At 38.1% G+C, this 19,842-nt stretch overlaps 1 protein-coding gene across 4 annotated transcripts; it reads left to right on the forward strand.

Moving 5' to 3' along the window:
• Positions 1–191: 191 nt before the first annotated feature.
• On the forward strand, positions 192–18,166 carry LOC114457408 (kinesin-like protein KIF23). Of its 4 annotated transcripts, XM_028439168.1 has the most exons (23): positions 192–276; positions 1,572–1,632; positions 1,859–1,987; positions 2,258–2,363; positions 2,541–2,677; positions 3,193–3,305; positions 3,385–3,555; positions 4,616–4,728; positions 7,110–7,231; positions 7,310–7,412; positions 7,488–7,567; positions 7,665–7,784; positions 7,894–8,053; positions 9,010–9,171; positions 9,255–9,421; positions 9,508–9,681; positions 10,800–10,997; positions 11,166–11,489; positions 14,905–15,138; positions 15,303–15,391; positions 16,736–16,796; positions 17,772–17,809; positions 17,890–18,166. In XM_028439168.1, the coding sequence occupies exons 1-23, from the start codon at positions 263–265 to the stop codon at positions 17,903–17,905; spliced, it is 2,892 nt and encodes a 963-aa protein (XP_028294969.1). In that variant the 5' UTR covers positions 192–262; the 3' UTR covers positions 17,906–18,166. The 4 variants fall into 4 exon arrangements, with proteins under 4 accessions (XP_028294969.1, XP_028294979.1, XP_028294988.1 ...); XM_028439178.1 differs by lacking the exon at positions 14,905–15,138; XM_028439187.1 differs by lacking the exon at positions 11,166–11,489.
• Positions 18,167–19,842: the final 1,676 nt, after the last annotated feature.

Below are 19,842 nucleotides of genomic sequence, written 5' to 3' on the forward strand. Positions count from 1 at the left end.
ATGTTATACTTTAAACCATCTCAAGGACCAGGACAGGCTGTGCTTTGGCCGCATTAAGCCCGCAAACCGTATTTTACACTGAAAATGTGTTCAACACAAACTTCCTTAAGAAGGCGGTACTTCCTCTTTAAAAAAAAAAAAAAAAAAAAACAGCACTGAGTTGTGATTGGCTGAGCCCGCTGTCTGTCATTGCAACGTGTCGCCAGAGGGAATATTTGAATCAAGGAGCAACGGCAGCGAGCGGCGAAAGAGTAACAACACAATGCTGAGAAACGGGTCAGTTATTTCCTTAATATTTCTAATATATACATTATTTTCCGTGGAAACAGTTCTTTAAAGAACCTCGGGATTATTTGGTTGAAATAATGTCCCCGTTGTCGTGTAGGATGTTGACCTACTTGTAGCTTAGCTAACATTTAGCAGCTGCTTCCTGAGTTTGTTTGTACTTTGTAATCTAGCGCTAATTCTCATCTGTTGTCATATTTATTTATCAGCGTTTTAAAGATTCACCCGTGCTAACCACATAACATTCATGTTTCCTGATGTATTAATTATGAATATATTATTTACATTTTATTATGTGTTGTTGTTGTGTATTTTAAGGTAGTGTCTGTTGTTCAACATTGTATTTATGACAGTATGTGGTTAAGGTCTTAAAATGTGTTGATTTTTTTTTTTAAATTATTATAATTTTTTTTTTTTTTTGGTGACTTAAGTCTCAAGTATTTGTGTGATTGTGTTTTTTTTTTTTTAACTTTTATTCTTTTTGCTGTTTTGTTTGTGTTTGTTTACGTTTTTTAAACACGCTTCTATAATAGCTGAATTTTCCACTAATGTCATGAGTAGTCTTATTGTATTTTTTCCTACTATTAACTTTTTATTTAAAAACATTTTGTTTTATTTTTTGTCTGTTTGGAGTGACTTAATTCATATTAGGGCTGAGTAAAAAAAAACAAAAACAAACGATAAATTGATTTCAGTAGATTTTTCATTAAATCGATTTATGAAATCTTAAAGTCGATCATTTAATATGTATTTTCTACCATGTGTATGCACTGCTGTGGCCTAAAATCTTCATGGAAACATTAATGTTTTTAATAATGCACTGAGTTGGAGTGTGTTTTTATTATTTACAGAATCAGTTCCCTGAAAATCTTTTCCATATTCAAGTAAAATTAGTACTTTGACTGGAAAATCCTTAACTAAATCTAAAATCTAATTGAATTGAATTGAATTACAAAGCAAAATGAGAAAGGCCCTTGTTAATCAAATCTATTTGGGAAATCTGAATTGACACCAGCTCTATTTTCTTTGAATTTTATTTATTTATTTTCTAGTTTGTCATTTTTAAGAGGTTTCCTGTGGTTCTTCTAGTTTTTTTTATTTTTATTTTTTTAATTCGTATTTGTATTAAATTTGGGTTTTGGTTATTACTCCTAGAATTGCATTATTGCACTTATGTTTTTAATCATACAGCATCTTGATTATCATTTTGCATCTATTGGGTTTCACTTTCACTGTTTTTTTTATTCAAATGTTATTTTGATGAATCTTTTTTCTGTCTCTTAAAGCAAAGGAAGGACGCCCCGGCCACCGAAGAAGGCATCCAACATAGAGAAGGATCCTGTTGGGGTATTTACTAGTCATAGTTTACAATTAATCATTCTTTAAGAAAAATATTAAACCTGTGAAGATATAACCTTGTTGACATTTGATGAACATAGTCTTGGCTCACATGTTCTGTCCATTCACCTACACTCACTTATCCTGTTAAAGTCAAACTCAGTTATGAGCAGAAATTCTTTACACTCTATTTTTTAAGAAAGCCATGACTGAAGTTGAAATGTATCACTTCCAGGTGTACTGTCGCATCCGTCCACTGGGAGCAGAAGATGAGGAGTGTTGTGTTGAGATGATCAGCAGCTCCATTATTCAGCTGCACGCACCAGACGGCCTGAAAGCCAATCGCAATGGGGAATACAAGGAGGTGACTGCAAATTCATCATTTATTTGCAAAATACGGGTTATCTGAAAATGTGGATAAAAGATTATTAATATTTGCATTAGACTCATTTGCATCCCAAAATAAATCAAATCAATGACTTTAAAAGATAATTTTCATGACCAAAAAGAGATAAACACTAAATGCTCTGCCAAAATAAAAGTGCAACAGGAAGAAGAAGGAACGCGATTGTCTGATGTCATGTGTTGAATTTGGCACAAACAACTACTGAGTGACGTTTTCTTTGTCTTTCAGATGCAGTACTCGTTTAAAAAGGTGTTTGGTATCAACACGACTCAAAAGGAGCTGTTTGAAGATATCGCCAGGCCGCTGGTAAAGGATCTTATTCACTGTAAAAATGGTAAGGGAACAAAACCGGCATATTGATAATGTAATATACTGCCGTCTATGATCCATAGTAGCTTTTCACACCAAGGTTCTCTTGCTTTGATTTATCATTTTTTATCTATTTTGTAGCTGTCAAGCCATCAATGGTGTCCTGAATGTCCTCACTGTCTCTGATGTCCTTTGTTCATAGGTCTTCTATTTACGTATGGAGTTACTGGAAGTGGAAAAACGTTCACAATGACTGGCTCTCCCGGTGAGGGCGGACTCCTCCCACGCTCGCTAGACATGCTCTTCAACAGCATTGGACCCTCCCAGGCCAAACGATTTGTGAGATTCTATTTCATTTTTGTCGATACCAGATATGTCTGTGGGCCCTTGGTCTGATTTTGTGGGAAAAAAAACAGACTGAAAAGAACAACAAAAGTTATCCAAAATGTTTAACTACAATACACATAAAATAACAAGAAAAATACACGAAATGACAACAAAAATTCACAAAAGGGCAAAAAATACACAAAGTATCAACAAAAAAATTAGCCAAAAACGACTCCAAATACAGACAAAACAACAACAAAAACGCATTGAAACCCCTTATTTCCTGTATAAATGCTCAAATTGGTCATTATGCTGACATGAACATCCATAATGTGGCCCTCGGATTAGACAATCACATTTTTGTGGCCCCCTCTGTTGGTAAAAGTTGCCCACTTTGGATTTATACGAAGCAGAAAATCCGCTTAGAAGCCTCCAAGCTGTGTTTGAGCCTCTAAAACCTGCTTAGTTGGTGCCTTCAGGACCGGGGTGGACACCTGTAGCCTAACTTATCCTCATGTCGTTTCCAGGTGTTCAAACCAGATGAGAAAAATGGGATGGAGATCCAGAATCAAGTAGAGGCTCTCCTTGAAAGGCAGAAAAGAGACTCTCAGCCGCCTGTGCCCAAAACCCCATCATCCAGGTAGCAGAGAGCATCACTTCTCACTAATAAAAGCAGTGCATTCAAAGCTAATGTTGTTTATCATTGTGGTAATCTGTAGGCAGAAGGCGGACCCAGAATTCGCTGATATGATCAACCCAGCAGAGGCATGTAAATCTGACAGCATCGACGAAGACTGCTGCTACAGCGTGTTTGTTTCCTACATCGAGATCTACAACAACTACATCTATGATCTACTGGAAGATGCTCCGTTTGACCCCATTAGACCAAAGTAAGAGAACAACAAGAATCCGTATTTCTGGTGAAACAGCTGTTATTTTCCATGAAACATCTGCAGCTCTCTGTTCAACTCATAAAGACACGCCCAGCCATTTAAAATGTTTAGTTCCAACAAGTACCATGAATGTCGGATTTCCAATGATTTGATTTAGAATTGAAAGTTCCTGTAAATTGACTAAATCTGTCGATATAATTTTTTTGTTTGGGGGGGTTACTTTCGTAACTTGAAGTGAAATTATCTCATGTCAAATCAATCTCGCATCATCTTTTCCACAAACATTATGTAGTTTAACAGATTGGCAACTGGATGAAAATAAAACATTTTCGACCAATAAGAATGCTCGTAGAGTATAATTTCACAGTTTCATGGCGGCGTGCTCAGCCTTCACTATCATTTTCAGCTGAAATATTTGGTTTTTAACAAAAAAATATAAAAACAAAATGAAATGGGACAGGCTTGAGCGAAAAGTGGTTGCAACTACAAACACATTTCAGCTGAAAATAGATTTTGCTGTTGCCACCCCAAGTGTTGATTAGCTAAAACTAAAATTACATAATGCATGAGGAATTTCATAAAAAAAAAAAGTATGGTTTCTTAAAGGTTGGTCTCAGAGACAGTTTTCCCTGTGGGTAAACTGTATTTGCAGCACCGTGACAGTGTTTCGTGTGTATTTCGTTGCCATTGACTCACCTTGTTTTCGTTAGGTGGCTGAGTGGAGAAACGCCTTTACGGAACAATGACTTTGTGTATGTGACCATTAAAGCAGCACCTCAGGCTGCTGTTCGTTCCTAGTCCTAACTTGGCTGTACCCTTTAGGTTGCAGTTACTCACTGTATTTCTTTCCCAGTTAATTAAAGCCTCATCCTGTAGTTCCTCATTTTCAACTCATGGTCATTTCTGTTGACATGAAGAAACTAGAATTGTCCTGAATGGCTGCAGCTTGTGTGCATGAATGTGCTTTGACATCAGCAATAACCCTCTGCTGAAAGCATGGCTCCAGTGTGTCCCAGTGTTGGTGTGTGCTGATGGTTTTCTCCTCCTCCTCGCTCAGACCACCTCAGTCAAAAATCCTCCGTGAAGATCAGAACCATAACATGTACGTCGCCGGCTGCACAGAGGTCGAGGTGAAATCTACAGAGGAAGCTTTTGAAGTGTTTTGGAAAGGTCAGTGACACAAACTTCTATTCTTGTACGTAGGGATGTAACGGTACGAAAATTTCACACCACGCTTATAGTGACCAAAATTATCACGGTTATCAGTTTACCGCGGTATTTTTAAAATGTCTTCAAAATGTTGACAAAACACTGATAAATTGAAATATTTTCACCAAGATTTATATTTAAATAAATTTGTTATATATTAAAGTCTTAACAATAACAACCTGAACAATTAAGTATAAAAAACTGTGCAACATTAACAATAGTCACAGTAAAAATTTATCAAAAATGCAACATTAACAATAACCACAGTAAAAAAAAAAAAAAAAAGTGTGCGCGCGCCTGCACTGTGAGGATTTTCATCAATCCTCTTTTAAAGTGAAGAAATGCCTTAAGGGCCGCTAGTATCACGTCCTTCCTCCGCAATGTCTTCACAACACAAGAAGTGCACGCTGCGCATGCGTAGGGAGACTGATAAAGTATTTTGCGAGTTTTCCGCACCGTGGTTATCGACCACGTCAGTTACCATGATAATTAAAACATAAACAGTAACCTTCACCATCGGAAATTTTACCGTGGTTTACTGTGATACCGGTAATCGTTACATCCCTTCTTGTACGAGTGTCAAAAATATTTATCACATCCTCGCCTCAAACACTTTGAATTGAAACGTGTTCTGACATTCATGGAGGCAGGTAACTTTTACACATCCTAATAATCTCTTAAACTTGCTCTTTAAAGTTCTAAACGTGAACTGTTGACTAAAGTGTTTCAAAACTTCATGAAAGGTGGGACGTTATCGCAGTATTAAAACGTCACAACATGTATCGTCAAGGGTTCAAGTGGTATTTGGTTCAGATTAGAAATAAAATCCACACAATCTACTACACACCAGATTGTTTTGGTTTGTTTTGATTTTTTTTATATTCATATTGAGTTAAAAGGTCAGGGTAAATATGCAAGTATGTCCCAGAGTCCCACCTCTAATATATACTCTATGCTCTGTGTAGTAGCCAAATGACACACGCCCTTGTTGACTAGGGGACCGTTCAGGGTGTCACTATAGTGCAGGGGTGGGGAACCCTAGTCCTCGAGGGCCTGATTCCTGAGTCTTTTAGCTGTGTCCCTGCTCCACCTCACATGGTTGAAACCATTATGTTGTCATCAAGCTCTGCAGAAGCATGATAATGAACCATTCATTTGATCCAGGTGTGTTGGAGTAGGGACACATCTAAAAGTCTCAAGAATCAGGCCCTCAAGGACTGGAGTTCCCCACCCCTGCTATAGTGGCTTGATGTATATACTGTAGCTGGTGGTCGGTGGGAGTGGGGGATACTTTGTCAATAAACACTTGACTGTTAATAGTTATTTTTTTGCTTCACCACCAATCCAAGCCTACATGCTCAAACTACAGTGAGATGAGCTGCTGATCATAGTGGCATTTAATAATAATCAGTGATTTGTAGGGGTGGGACGATACACTGAGTTTATGATACGATACAATGGACAACAATGGGCTCACGATAATGATACAATACAAAAACTATTGGAATGGGGAAAAAAGACAGAAAATATTGTAGTTAGAAAAATATCAATGCTTTTTTATCTGACTCTCTGATCTCACACCCTTGATGTACGGAAGCTTATTAGGGCCAATTTTGATAGAGAAAATCATTTTGGGTAAATAAAGAATGAAGAAATAAAGTCGAAATATTGAGTTTAAAGTTGAAATGTTGAAAATGAACTCAAAATACAATATTGTGACAAAGGTTTGCTAATGAAGTCAAATTAACGGAAGCCGACGAGAGCCAGTTCACCATAAGACCACGAACAGCAGATAGCAGCCGTCTACAAAATTCCATGTGTCGATGAATGTGATATATACTTCAAAGTTGGGTTTAATAATAAAGAGATTATTTCTTTTTTAGCTCTTAAACATGGCTCTTTTTTTTTTTTATCTCTTTAGGGACCTTAAAGAGATATTGCCAAAATCTCAATCTGTTTAGAAGGAAAATACAGTCGAGTTTGGAAGAGGTGGAGCATTCAGTCCCATCTGTGGCTATTGAGGAGCTACGGAAACAGATTAGGGCCAGTTGTGATTGAGACTGTTGTCGTATCTAGTGAATTGGCCCTAGTCAGCTTCCATAGATTTGACTTAAATGGCAAACCTCATTGTATTTTGAGTTTATTTTCAAAATTTCGACTTGAATCTTGTCTTTTTGACTTTAATCTCAACATTACATTTCAACTTTATTCTCAACATTTCTACTTTATTCTTGATTTTCCCAGAATTGTTTTCTCCATCAAAATTGGCCCTGATGTACATTTGAATGTTGCGATATCTTGTCGTACGATATATCGTCCCATCTTCATTATTTGGTTTCCAGGACAAAAGAAGAGGAGAATTGCAAACACGCAGCTCAACCGTGAGTCCAGTCGCTCCCACAGTGTTTTCACAGTCAAATTGGCTCAAGCTCCACTAGATGCTGATGGTGACCACATACTGCAGGTGACACCACGCGGACAGATTTTTTTCCTTATTGTGCAGTGGTGTGTGGGATGCTAATAGGATGTCATCAAAATGCAGGACAAGAGCCAGGTGAATGTGAGCCAGTTGTGTCTGGTGGACCTTGCAGGCAGCGAGCGGACCAGTAGAACCCGAGCAGAGGGAAGCCGACTGCGTGAAGCAGGTCAGTGGTTCCTGAACTCCTGAACCCAGAGGAGTCCTTGTTTCTAAAGTAATGCAGTCATGTTCACACTCGCAGGTAACATCAACCAGTCCCTGATGACTCTGCGCACATGCATGGAAGTCCTGCGTGAAAATCAGATGTGTGGAACCAATAAGGTGATCGTGGATCATTTCATTGTTGTCACTTTTCTATTTGATCACCTCGTAGCTTTTTTCTAAGTTCATGATTCACACAGTCTGCATTGTTTTTCAGATGGTGCCATACAGAGACTCGAAAGTAACACATTTATTTAAAAACTACTTTGATGGGGAAGGAAAAGTCAGGATGGTTGTGTGTGTCAACCCAAAGGCTGATGACTACGAGGAGACATTGGTAGGGTTTCATTTTTGTAGCTTTTCTTTTGTTTGTTATACATTAAAATGTTAGTTTACACTGCTGTGTGCATTAGTAACAAGTGTCTCTCTCCATTGCTTCCCGGCAGCTGGTGATGCGCTTTGCAGAGATGACGCAGGAGGTGGAAGTGGCCCGGCCCGTTGACCGACCCATCTGTGGCCTTGCAGCAGGACGCAGACACAGAAACCAAGCATTCAGAGAAGAACTGTCCCATCGCCTGCAGGAGCGAGGAGCACCCAGTGTTGCTGGTAAACCAAACTAGAGTTAAGCACATTAAAGTTGCAGTACTTAATTTTTTTTTTTTTGGCTTCATTTGGTCAAAAATCCATATTCATCTATGAGCATATTGTAATCCAAAGTGTTCTGATAGGAAACGGGACCTCTGACGCTTCTCTTGGCCCTGTATAAGAGCTGCTCAGGAGTCCCTATATTTGTCCGGAGTTCCTGCGGATCCTTAAAAAGTCATGAAAATGTCTTAAATCAATGTTTCAAAAGTCTTAAATTTTAACACATAAGTGTGAGTTTATGATTGTGATTAGTCTCAGGTTTTACAATAAATGGTAAAAATCTATTTTTTTTTTTTTTTTGAAATGTGTAATTTACTGCAACAATCACAACAGCTGAACAAACTACAAAACAGTGACGTGGTTGCAGTGTGCAGATGCGCATCATGCTTGTAGCAACTTTTAACACATGGGGAATTGTAAATTCAAAGAAAATAGCCTGTACAACGAAGATTTTTTTTTTTAATGGCTTTTCTTAATGTTTTTTTTATTTTATTTTTGTCTGGTTTTTTTGTGTATTTTACTGTCATTTTGTGAATTTACTTTGGGGGCCGCTAGTTGCACGTCTGCACTTGACACTGGAAAAATTTACCCTAACTTTATGTAATTGATGTGGCCTTTTTTCCCCTAATTATGTTTACTGTGATGTTGGTCTTAAATTTAATTTAAGTCTTAAAAATAATTTAATTTGACTGAAGATGTAGGAACCCATTTGTCACTAGTTTATATTGAGAATTAGTCGCTAAGAGCTCTACAGTTGTGCGCATTCACAATGATACCAGTAAGGGACGATAGGTTTCAAATCAGTGAGGGGAGGGAGGAGTATGGTTTTCTCTATACAAGTCTCATGATTCTGCAACTTAAAGCTTGTTTTAGGAGACACCTCAACGTCTCAAAAACCTTTCAAACTCTTGCTCTAGATGATCCGGCTGTGCTTAACCAGCTGATAGAAAGCCTCCCTCCTTTGCCTTGCTGTGAGCTCGTGGACCCTTCTGATGACCAAACACTGCCCCGCCTCATTGAGGTCCTGGAGAGGAGGCATCAAATCCGTCAAAAGATGACTGAGGAGTTTAATAAAACAGGTAATGGCCAGTTTTCAGCCTCTTTTGTATTATTGCTTTATTTGGAATGGCTTTATCACTATTTCTACTTCTTTTTTTTTTAGCCATCAGCATAAAGTCCATACTGCAGCAGTTTGACGGTGACCACAGTGCAAAGGAGAATTTGCTTAACGACCAACGAAGCAAACTGAGTGAGAAAGAGAGACTCCTCGCCAACCAGAGGATGGAGATTGAGCGGCTAGAGAAGAAGTCCAAAACACTGGAGTACAAGGTGTGGCTCTCCTTTCTGTTTTACATCTGTTACATTCAAAACATTGCATTTTTTGAGGTTATGACACAATCGATGTTTGTTGCTAGGTTGACATCCTGCAGAAGACGACCAACATGTACGAGCAGGACAAGCGCTCCCTTCAGCAGGAGCTGGAGACCCGAGAGCAGCGTCTCCAAAGAGAGCTGGCAGAGAAGCGGCGCATGGAGCAGCGCATGCAGGGCGCGGTCACAGACGCCAGGCTGAAGTGGGAGAAGGAGTGTGTGAGTAGAAAACGTTACACATTATAGCAGGGTTGGTGCCAATTATATTTTTCAGTTACAATTCCCACTTTGATTATCCATGTTCAGTTACAGATCAGTTATGATTACAGTGACCAGCATTTTTTCTAAATACAACTACAAGAACAAGAATTAAAATAAAATAAATATAAATATGGGCAGAAAATTAGCAGTTATAGTTACAGGTTTTAATATTAATATTCATTTAAGAGAAAACATGTACAGTGATTATAAAGGGTGTGTTTCCAGTTTATTATACCTTTTAAAAATGGGGTGGTGCAAATTGGTTCCCCTCCAGCAGCCGCCTAGGTTACCTGGCGGAAACTTGAGCCTGAAACAAATAACCTAATGAAAGTTAACCTTCTTCTTGTGTTAGCTTTCTGTTAGCATCTCTTATGATAACGGGTCCTAAATTGGCTGTAAAATACATTAAAGACAAATTTCTATCATCTAGTTTCTTTCTTATCTATTGACTGCCTTGTTAGGCTGCCCTTTTTGTGTCAATATACCCCTAGATTTAAATTTTTCTAAAATAATAAAACGTGGGAATGCTTGATATGAAACACATTTTATTAATTGTTACATAATTAATAGTAATTAAGTTAATTGTTAACTACATATGTGTATAACTTTAACATGGTTCCCCAGTTTTGCAATTAATTTGATTGACAATTTTTTTAGAATTTTCATGAAAATTACCAAGTCAATTATCTAAACTCAATTACAGCAACAGATTTTAAAACTGCAACTATAATTATGCCATATTTGTAATTATCAATTACATGATTGCAATTATATTTAACCCATTCCTGCTACATAGACTCATTATAAAGGTTGCAATGGCTTTATTTAAAAAAAATAATTAGATTAGATATAAAACTTTTGTTGAAACTTTCATTTTAGCAAAGTTAAACATACAAGTTGACCAATCAAGGAGATTTCACTTCCTCCCTAAATCTCCACATCATGTTTTTACCTTTTGCAGCTAAAGTTGTGTCTTAGTGTAAAATGTTTTCCTCCTCAAACTGTGATTCCTCTCTGTATTTTTCATTTGTAGTTGAGGGTCTTTATTGGTGTTGCTTTTGTTGAATTTCCATCAGGAGAGACGCGTGAATGCCAAGCAGCTGGAGATGCAGAACAAGCTTTGGGTGAAGGATGAGAAGTTAAAGCAGCTCAAAGCCATTGTGACCGAGAGCAGCGGTGCCGGCTGCGCTCCTCCCGAGAAGCCCGAGCGCCCGTCCAGGGACCGGGATCGTAACGCGGCGCAGAAGCGGTCGGCCTCGCCCTCGGCAGCTCCCGTGAGTCACTGCGTTGGCTCACCTCACCTCACCCATGTGCAGTGCCTCACTCTGATTTCACGTGGGAAATTTGCATGTCGTTAATTATTTTTGTGGTTTCTAGACTTCTTCTTTACTCCTTGTGTGTATTCTAACAATCCACAACTTCACTCCCTCGTCACTTTCCAGGACTTCGTCCAAACTCGCTCCCACCAAAAGCCAAGCAGTGTTAGGGCAGCTCAGGACTCCCACCCCTTCACCTCCTCCACCTCCTCCTCCCCTACATATCCCTCAGTAGCCTCATGCATCAGTGAGTGGGAGCAGAGGTTTCCTGTAGACACCAGCACTCCCCATACACAGCCAGGAACTCCTCAGTACAGTAGCCAAACTCCTGCTCCGTATCCAGGCAGCAGCAGCAGTGTGGGTCGCAGGCGAGGCCTGCGCTGGGCTCCAGACGCTGAGGCCACGCCCACAACCTATGGTCTCAACCTAGAGGCAGGCTCAAGGGTTAGGGTGAGTTAGAGTCCAGCTTTTCCTAAAGTCTGTGGAATGTAGGTCACTGTGATCATTATGGAAATTGAAGCTGCTGGAGATTATTTTATTTTATTATTATTATTATTTTAAAATATAAATAAAAATCAGATAGCCATTGTGTTGGCTTCGTAGATCAATAAATCAATGATCATTGCTAAAAAAAAAAAAAGGTAAAAGTTTGAAATTCCCACTCAAAAGTTTGATTGATCTCCACTGTAAATTCCGGGATTATTGACTTTGTCGGAAATGTTTCTCGCATTGCATTGTGGAGTACCATAGACGAATGCATAGAAGTCTTTTTACTCCATTCTTACTGTGATTTCCTGTGTTTGTTTGTCAGACAAGGAGGACAGTGATTCCCTGGAGTCCATTTTTGTTCTAGTTGGTTTCCGGTATTCCCCTTGATATCACCTCACTTTGTGTTGGGAAGTCACTTTGGCTGAGTTTTTGTGGGTAAACAAAAAATCACAGTAACCCCTAATTTCCACTGGATGCGGCTCCGCTGCGTTACGTCACCGGAGCTGATAGGTTTCCACTTCAGTCTATGTGTTTATTTCCAACGGGTTCGCTGTGTTGCGTGTCTGCTCCTTCCCAGCTCCGAGAGTCAGGTGCCCTCCACCAGATATACACAGGGCTTCTATTTCTGGTGGACACCGGAGCACGACGCATCAATTAGCACAGAGCAAATGCAGCTAAACAGGAAATTAAGCACGTATTCCGCCATTAAAATATCGGGTTACTTTTCAAAATAAAACACTTCAGATTTTATTTCAAGTAACTACATCACCAAAACATCATAATGTGTAAAAACAAAATCACATCCACTATATTGATTCCTCTCATACTGTACCTGCACTGTAAACTGCAGCAACTTTGATTTAGTTCATGTTTTACTGGTGTAGTTTTATCTCTTCTCTGTTGGTTGTTGCTAAAAAATGTGGCTATGACAAATCCAGAGAGTCCAACCTTCTTGTTCTCCTTCGTTAGGAACTGTTTCTGTTTATTGTTGTGTTTATAACGCATACCTTTAACTGCATTCTAGCACAATTATATAAATATCGTGAGAACTGCTCTGTCTCGTGACGTCACGGTCGTTCAACTGAGGTGAACCGTGGCGCACTCAAAACGCAACCGGTGTGTAATCCCGGAACGGCGAACAGCGGGGAAAAACCGGATCGATGCCATGGCGCAGCGGAGACGTATCCAGTGGAAACCCCCAGTTAGAATGAAGTAAAGAATGCATCCGTTTTCAGGACTTCACATCCCACAATGCAATGCACAAAATCTTTCCAAAAATGCCAGTAAGAGCATTCATAGTGGAGATGAAAAGAAGCTTTTGAGCCGCAATTTCAACCTTTAACATCTTTTTTATTAATGTATGAGACAGACAGGGCCTTTATCTGATTTCAAAAGAAATCAATCAAAAAAAATAATCTCCAAAAGCTTTAAAACGAGTAAGTATATGAAACAACTTTGCTCTTCATTTTTTGGAGGTATGAAAAACCCCTTTACACAAAACAAGGCCTCAGGTGTAGCAAAACTACTACAACAACAAAAGAAGAACCCTAAGGCCAAAACTTAAAGCTGTAGCTTTAACAGATTCTCTTTGCACTTCTGTGAATCTGCACGACGCACATGGTGGTTGGATTTGTCATTTATGTTGTGATTAGAAACAAGTGTCTGAATTTGCTTTACACAGACTTTAGGAATAGGCTTTGCTCTCCTGCTAATGTATAGTCGTTGTGCTCTCCGTAGAAAGATGCTTGTGTAGAAATGCATCGTATGAGGCTTCCTCCTCCTTTGATTCCCACAGATTGATGCTTTGGTTGTTGTATTCTATGCCTGAGTAGTTTTCTTGACCTCCTTAAAGCTGATCTTTTTGTTACCTGAACTGCATAATCTTCAAATGTCTACGATGACCAAGAATAATCGTCACTGTCAGAAATGTGGTTTTTGAACCAAACAGACTGCATTGATAAACATTTTTGGAGACAAACATGGAATTGCATTATCTTTGATGCCTGTTCCTATTTAGTTTAATAATATGTGACAAATATTTAACAATCCTAATGTGTAACTTCCACAACTTGTGGAAGTTACATTTGGGAAATAAAAACATCAGATTTGTCATGTAAATAAGGTTCAGCTCAGTTATGTTCTCAGTCACTCTCATGATTTTAATGACTTTTTATTGCTTTACAATGCTGACGTTAGATCCTTTATTCTCTGATCTTTGCTTTCCTGCATGCATCTTCTTCACTGTGTGTAGTTCTTTCAAACGTGCACATTGCTGGAAGTGATTGATTGGCATTAGTTTGGAGTAGGGGTGTGCGATCTGACGATATTAGATCATGAAGGATGAAGACATGAAGACGATCCTAAAACCGTCCGTAATGCACATTTTATCCATTTATCACTTCTGAGTGTTGTAAGCACTGAGAGGCGTTTGAGGAAACAGTGCATGTATTTCTCTTCTGTAACAAACTCACTCTGCTGCAGCTCACGAAGCTCCGTTCATACACCTCTCACGTGATCCCTCCAGGCTGACTTAGGGACCATGTCCTGAATGTGGTTTAAAAACAATTTTCAGCAACTCTGAGCTGCCCTGAAAGAAGCAACCTTAAAGAATTTAATCACACATTACAGCCCCAATGAAGGAAAAAGTGGCACAAAATGTTAATATTGTGCTGCAAATGATTAATAAAAGGGTCTTTGTGGCGTTTTTCTCCACTGACCCAATATTGTTTTTCTTGTAAAACTACAGTATATTGAAGAAGAAAAAAACACAAGTTTATAATGCCTATCACCATTTTGTGGAAACATTTTGGGATATTATTGGTCCACATCACCCAGGCCTAAATTAATTAAAGCAGTTACATTTTATCTTGTAAAGCATGTGAATGCCCAAACTGTGGGAACTGAGGGGTTCAAGAGACTTTTATTAACATGTGTGTTACCTCAAAAACAAATCAAAATCACTAGACTCATATGCTGTCAAAAAAAAATGTGTGACAAAAAGAACTTGAAGTTTTACATGTCAGCCTTTTTGTTTGATGTTAATTGTACTTGAAACCAGTTTCATAAATTGCTTTTTTAACTTAAATTATATTTGATCCCTTTTGTGGCAATGATGTTAAGTTGGTAAATTGGTTTGTTTTACTGGTAAATAACTTGAAAATAGTTAAATGATCTGAATGAAAAAATTGTTTGTGATTTCACAAAGAAAAAAATGTGATATTTTTTTCTCCATATCGCCTACCCGAGTTTGGAGATTTTTGCTTCCAGCAGTTTGCTCGTTTTCCCAACAAACTAACACCCCCACCACTAACTCCATCACATTCTCACATGGGATTGACTTGTTGGTTCTTCTTCTTTGTCACTCTGGGATCACCAGAAGGGGCTTCCGGTTCACCCGATGCACAGGCGATCTCACTCTGCGGGTGGAGAGAAATGGGTTGACCATAAGCCAGCTTCTAATTTGGACTTAGGCACTGTCATGCAGCCAATCATACCCAATGCACTCAAGGTGTCGGCCCCCAGTGAGAGGGCTCTTTCTAAGTGCCAAATGTATGTGCTTAGACACCAGGAGCTTGGCTCTGATGGGGAGATTGAGACCAAACTGATCAAGGTAACACATGTGTATGCATTAGTTGCATGCTGGGTGGATGATTTCAATATTATTGGGATGCAAATTACAGTGCATTTGTTTCTCTTTTTTCAAGACTTTAGCATTTTGATTCTTTTATGCGTGAGTAATGTGTGTTTTGTTTATTTTCTTTCATTCATTTTCAGGGAAATGTTTTTAGGACCCGAGCTGGAGGTCAAGCAGTGCAGTTTAATGACATTGAAACGCTACGACTAGAATGTCCAACAGCAGTGAGGTAAATGGATTCTACTGTTAACTAGGGTTGCAATGTTAGAAACATTCCATGAGAATTAAAGGGAATTTATATTAAAAAAATGAGGGTTGGCTCCTCAAATAGGTGTTAAATACAGTAGAGGTAGAAGCCATTGGAACAGGACCATTTGTTATCTCCAGATGGTGGTGGTCATTTTATAAAATTTCCCAAGATGTCTGGCAGATGAGTAATATTTTACTCGGTATTAATGTTTTTGTTGTTGAAAAAAATCAATTGTTCACTGAATTTAAGTTAAAACAAACACTGCACTGTTTGTGCTTGAAGAGCAGTAATTTGTATCAGTGCTTCTGTTTTTCTCGCTGAGATTTGAAGTTACAAAGGTATTGCGTTGAAGTATATTTTTTTATGTTTAAAGAGTAACTAAACCCCTGCGTTCTACTGACCTGCCACTAGGAGGGAAATTCAAAAAATTCCTTGATTATGGGCGTTACTGCTGTAGCACTAAGACACGCCCACTCAGGCTGTGCTGTGCACAGACAGACGGTAGTGCACACAATAATGTGTCTGTACACACACGCAGCCTTACAGACACCACTCAGGGGCAAACAGCCCTGCTCTCCCACCACCTCACGCTCACAGGAGGAAACCCTCCTCCCTCCTCTCAGTTTCTTATAGGAGGGGCGGGGCCAACAGTGAAAGTTGAAGACGCTGAAGAATCTGTTTCAGCCAATAGCAAAATTCACTTGTAATAGCCAGCATTCATCCCTTAGAGGCCAGTATATTGGACATTTTACAACTAAATATGCAAAATAAAATAAATTTACTAAAATATGAAGAGTGGGACTATGATTAATAAACAGCATTACTTAATACCAAAATGCATATGTATTCAGCAGGGTTTAGTTACTTTTTAAGATCATATTTCTGCAAGTCTTAAACTACAAGATGTTAACAAAAATGGAATAATTGAAAAGTTCTACTGTCAAATCTGAATTATTTTGGATGGATGCTAATATTTGTTTGAATATGATACAGTTGTTTAAAATTGACTCCACATTTCTGGTTAATATTTCCTATGAAAATCACCTTACTTTTAATGAATAATTACACTTGTACTTGTTCTGCAACATCATTCCATGAGCTGAGTCTGAGTTTGACAGAAGTTATACAACAGATTTTTGTCTTCACACTTTTGGTTTTTATTAGTTGTGTTCATTTAAAATGCCCCCCCTCCCCCCAACAAAAAAAACAAAAGGATCCTCTATAATAACAGTAGTTATAAATTTTTTTCCTGCTTTTCTTTCATTTCAGAATGTGTGAAATAAACGTGTGTTGTAAAAAGTAACCAAGCTGTTTTTGTTTCAGTCGTAAGAGGCGGTCGGGGTCTGACGAAGGGGCCGCTCCAGTCGACAACATAGAAAACAGAGTGAGCATTTTTGTGTGTGTGCGTGCGTGTGTGTGTGCGTGCGCGCCAAAATGTAATTCAAGACAAAGAAGCAGAACACTACTAAATTAAAATAAGGAACTTTAATTAGTAACAGTGTCAACATAAGGACTGTAAAGGCAAACTTGTGAAAACTGGATTTCTGGAACACAATGTTGCGATTCATGCAACTTTAGGCGTGTATCAATGAAAATGGTTAAAATGTAACTGAAAAGCAACAAATTAGTAACTTCTTCCAGTGTTGTATTTTTATCATAATTACGGTAGTGCTGGTTAAAACGTGGCAGCTCATGATGCTCAAAGCACAGTGACAGTTTACACACAGCAAAAATAGGAATCCATCAGTTATATGTTATAGCTTTTTACAGTCTCGTACTTCTTCAGACATTTAACCTGAAGCCATGTACCCCCTACTCCTACATACTGAGAAAACATAATAATCTAATGTTAAATACAATGTATCTCTATGGTGAAATTTGTCTCTTACCTATCCTGTTAAATAATAATATATGATTAACAAATTCTAATCTCTAAGCACAATATAAGACATATTGTTCAGTGAGATAAAATCTCTTTTGGGAAAAAGAAATCTACGTAACGTTTGTTGATTAAACATACTGTATACCAATACATACATCTATATATTCATCACCCTGAAACTGTAAAATACAACTTTAATGAGTGTGTGTGTGTGTGTGTGTGTGTGTGTGTGTGTGTGTGTGTGTGTGTGTGTGTGTGTGTGTGTGTGTGTGTGTGTGTGTGTGTGTGTGTGTGTGTGTGTGTGTGTGTGTGTGTGTGTGTGTGTGTGTGTGTGTGTGTGTGTGTGTGTGTGTGTGTGTGTGTGTGTGTGTGTGTGTGTGTGTGTGTGTGTGTGTGTGTGTGTGTGTGCGCGCGCGTGCGCGTGTGTATATATAAACATATTGTCTGATCTCTGCTGCATCTGTATTTTGTGTCCAGGCTCCCGTCCCCACCGCTACAAACCACGGGTATCAAAAGTAAGCAATGAACTTGTGCATCGACATCTGAGAGCAGCACAGTTTGTGTTTGGTTTAATAATTGTTGTTTTGTTTTCCAGACGCAGAAAGCCTTGAAGGATAGAAATGCAGGAGGACGATGAATTACCTGCATTTTTTGGAGACACTTACATTGTATTCCTTTTATTAGGTGTAGAATAGTCTAATGATTACATGCTGGATTTGTGTGTATTTTTTTATGTAAATGCTGGACACATTTATATCTTTTGGACATAATTATAAGACCCACCTCCATGATCATTGTTCATTTGTAATTCTATTCTTTTGATGACTTCTCTCGCTGCTACCCAAAGATCATACCATGCTTTCTGATCTTTTTTTTATCACCATGTGCTTTAAATGTTGCTTTTTGACGTCACATGTGTAGTAGTGCCGCTGTAAATATGAAGCTGTATTCTAGGTTTCTGTGTAAATCACTCAGTCTGTTTGGAAGTAATTTAAAATAAAATGTTTTGCTTTGCTGAACTTGTATAGCACATGGCATTTTTTAGTTGCCATTAAATTTTTTACTGCCAGATACTTGGTTCTTGGTTGTTTTTGTTGAAAGCTTTATTCTGTGATGTACGTACGGTAAGTGTTACAATAGGACTGTCACTTTTTTTTTGAAGAAGAAGAGTGCTAGTGTTTCTAATCGTAGATTTTGTTACTAAAATATTCTTTACATTTTATATAAAATTTTATTTAAAATTGGTTCAAATAAAAGGCGATGTTCCATATTAGCTTTTTACTGATATTTGAAGTGCCGATATTGTCCAACACTAAATTTCTGATACTAACCGATACCGATATACACAGTACATAGCCCCCTCCCCTCAAACCTGATTTTAGGTCACATGATGCGTATTTATCATGGGGCACAGTGGCCTAATGGTCATTTAAAATCAGAATATTTTTTCTTAAAGCTTTAATTGTTTATATGATTCTGCTTTGTGGGCCTCTACTGCTCTTAGGGCTCTATTCAAATGCACAATCCGCGTATAGCCAGAAACACCTAACTTACAAACTTCAATTCAATTTTTAACCTAGTAAGTGACTCCGACACATACACCGCCTGTACATTTACAGACTGACCAGCAGAGGGCAGCAGAACTCTTCTATGAACATAGTCATAATCTCTGAGGAAATCCTAACGTTTTGGATTTTTTAGCAGTTTTTTTCCCTTTCTATTTTGTTCTTTTCTTAAATCTGCTAAAATGTTAAATGGACTGAACAATAGGATACAGTAGATGCATACAAACTGCACTAACATAATGGATAAAATTAACTTATTAATGTGATGCATCTTTATTTATTTTTTTTTAATTATGAAAAATATTTGTTGAAACAGTATTTGATTTTGAAATATTTTTTTAATGTGCTTTCATGTTTAATTTTGAATTATGTTGCTGTTTATTTTGTATTCATTTTAAAGTAGATCATGAAATATTTAACACAATAATTATAGAATATAATGCATTTTCCACAAGAGTGTAACAGTAAAGCTATTGTTTATTAGAAATAGCCTGTTTAAAAAGTGTTGATGCAAACACCCACATTGCTGATGGCTTCCTTCACTCTAACACCTGCTAATGGCTGTTTAAACATGGCCTCTCCTGACCTGTGTGTATCCTTCTGTTTTATAGAAAACCCATCCAACAACTGTTTGTTCCACCTACAGTTTATTATCTATTTAAACAGCACGCAGTATTTTTTATTTATTTATTTTTTTAAAATGTGACATAACTGCTGGCATTGACCACTAACATTTTTAAAATCTGAACCTGTATTTCATATGAAACTTGTTCTCATGCCAAAGGGACTTCCTAAATACGTTTCTGGTGTTTTCACAGGTTGAAAGTTGTGCCAAAATAATGGCGGACAATGATTTTGTGACTTTCCATGGAAACACCCTAATACGGATGAAGTGTTATGTCTTGGGTAGGGACGTCATATCAGAGAAAACACTGTAAACAAACCAGCATCCTTGTCTGGCAAAGAAATACAAGAAATTGCAG

The sequence above is a fragment of the Gouania willdenowi genome, chromosome 3 (assembly GCF_900634775.1).
Source record: "Gouania willdenowi chromosome 3, fGouWil2.1, whole genome shotgun sequence".
Lineage (NCBI taxonomy): Eukaryota > Metazoa > Chordata > Actinopteri > Blenniiformes > Gobiesocidae > Gouania > Gouania willdenowi.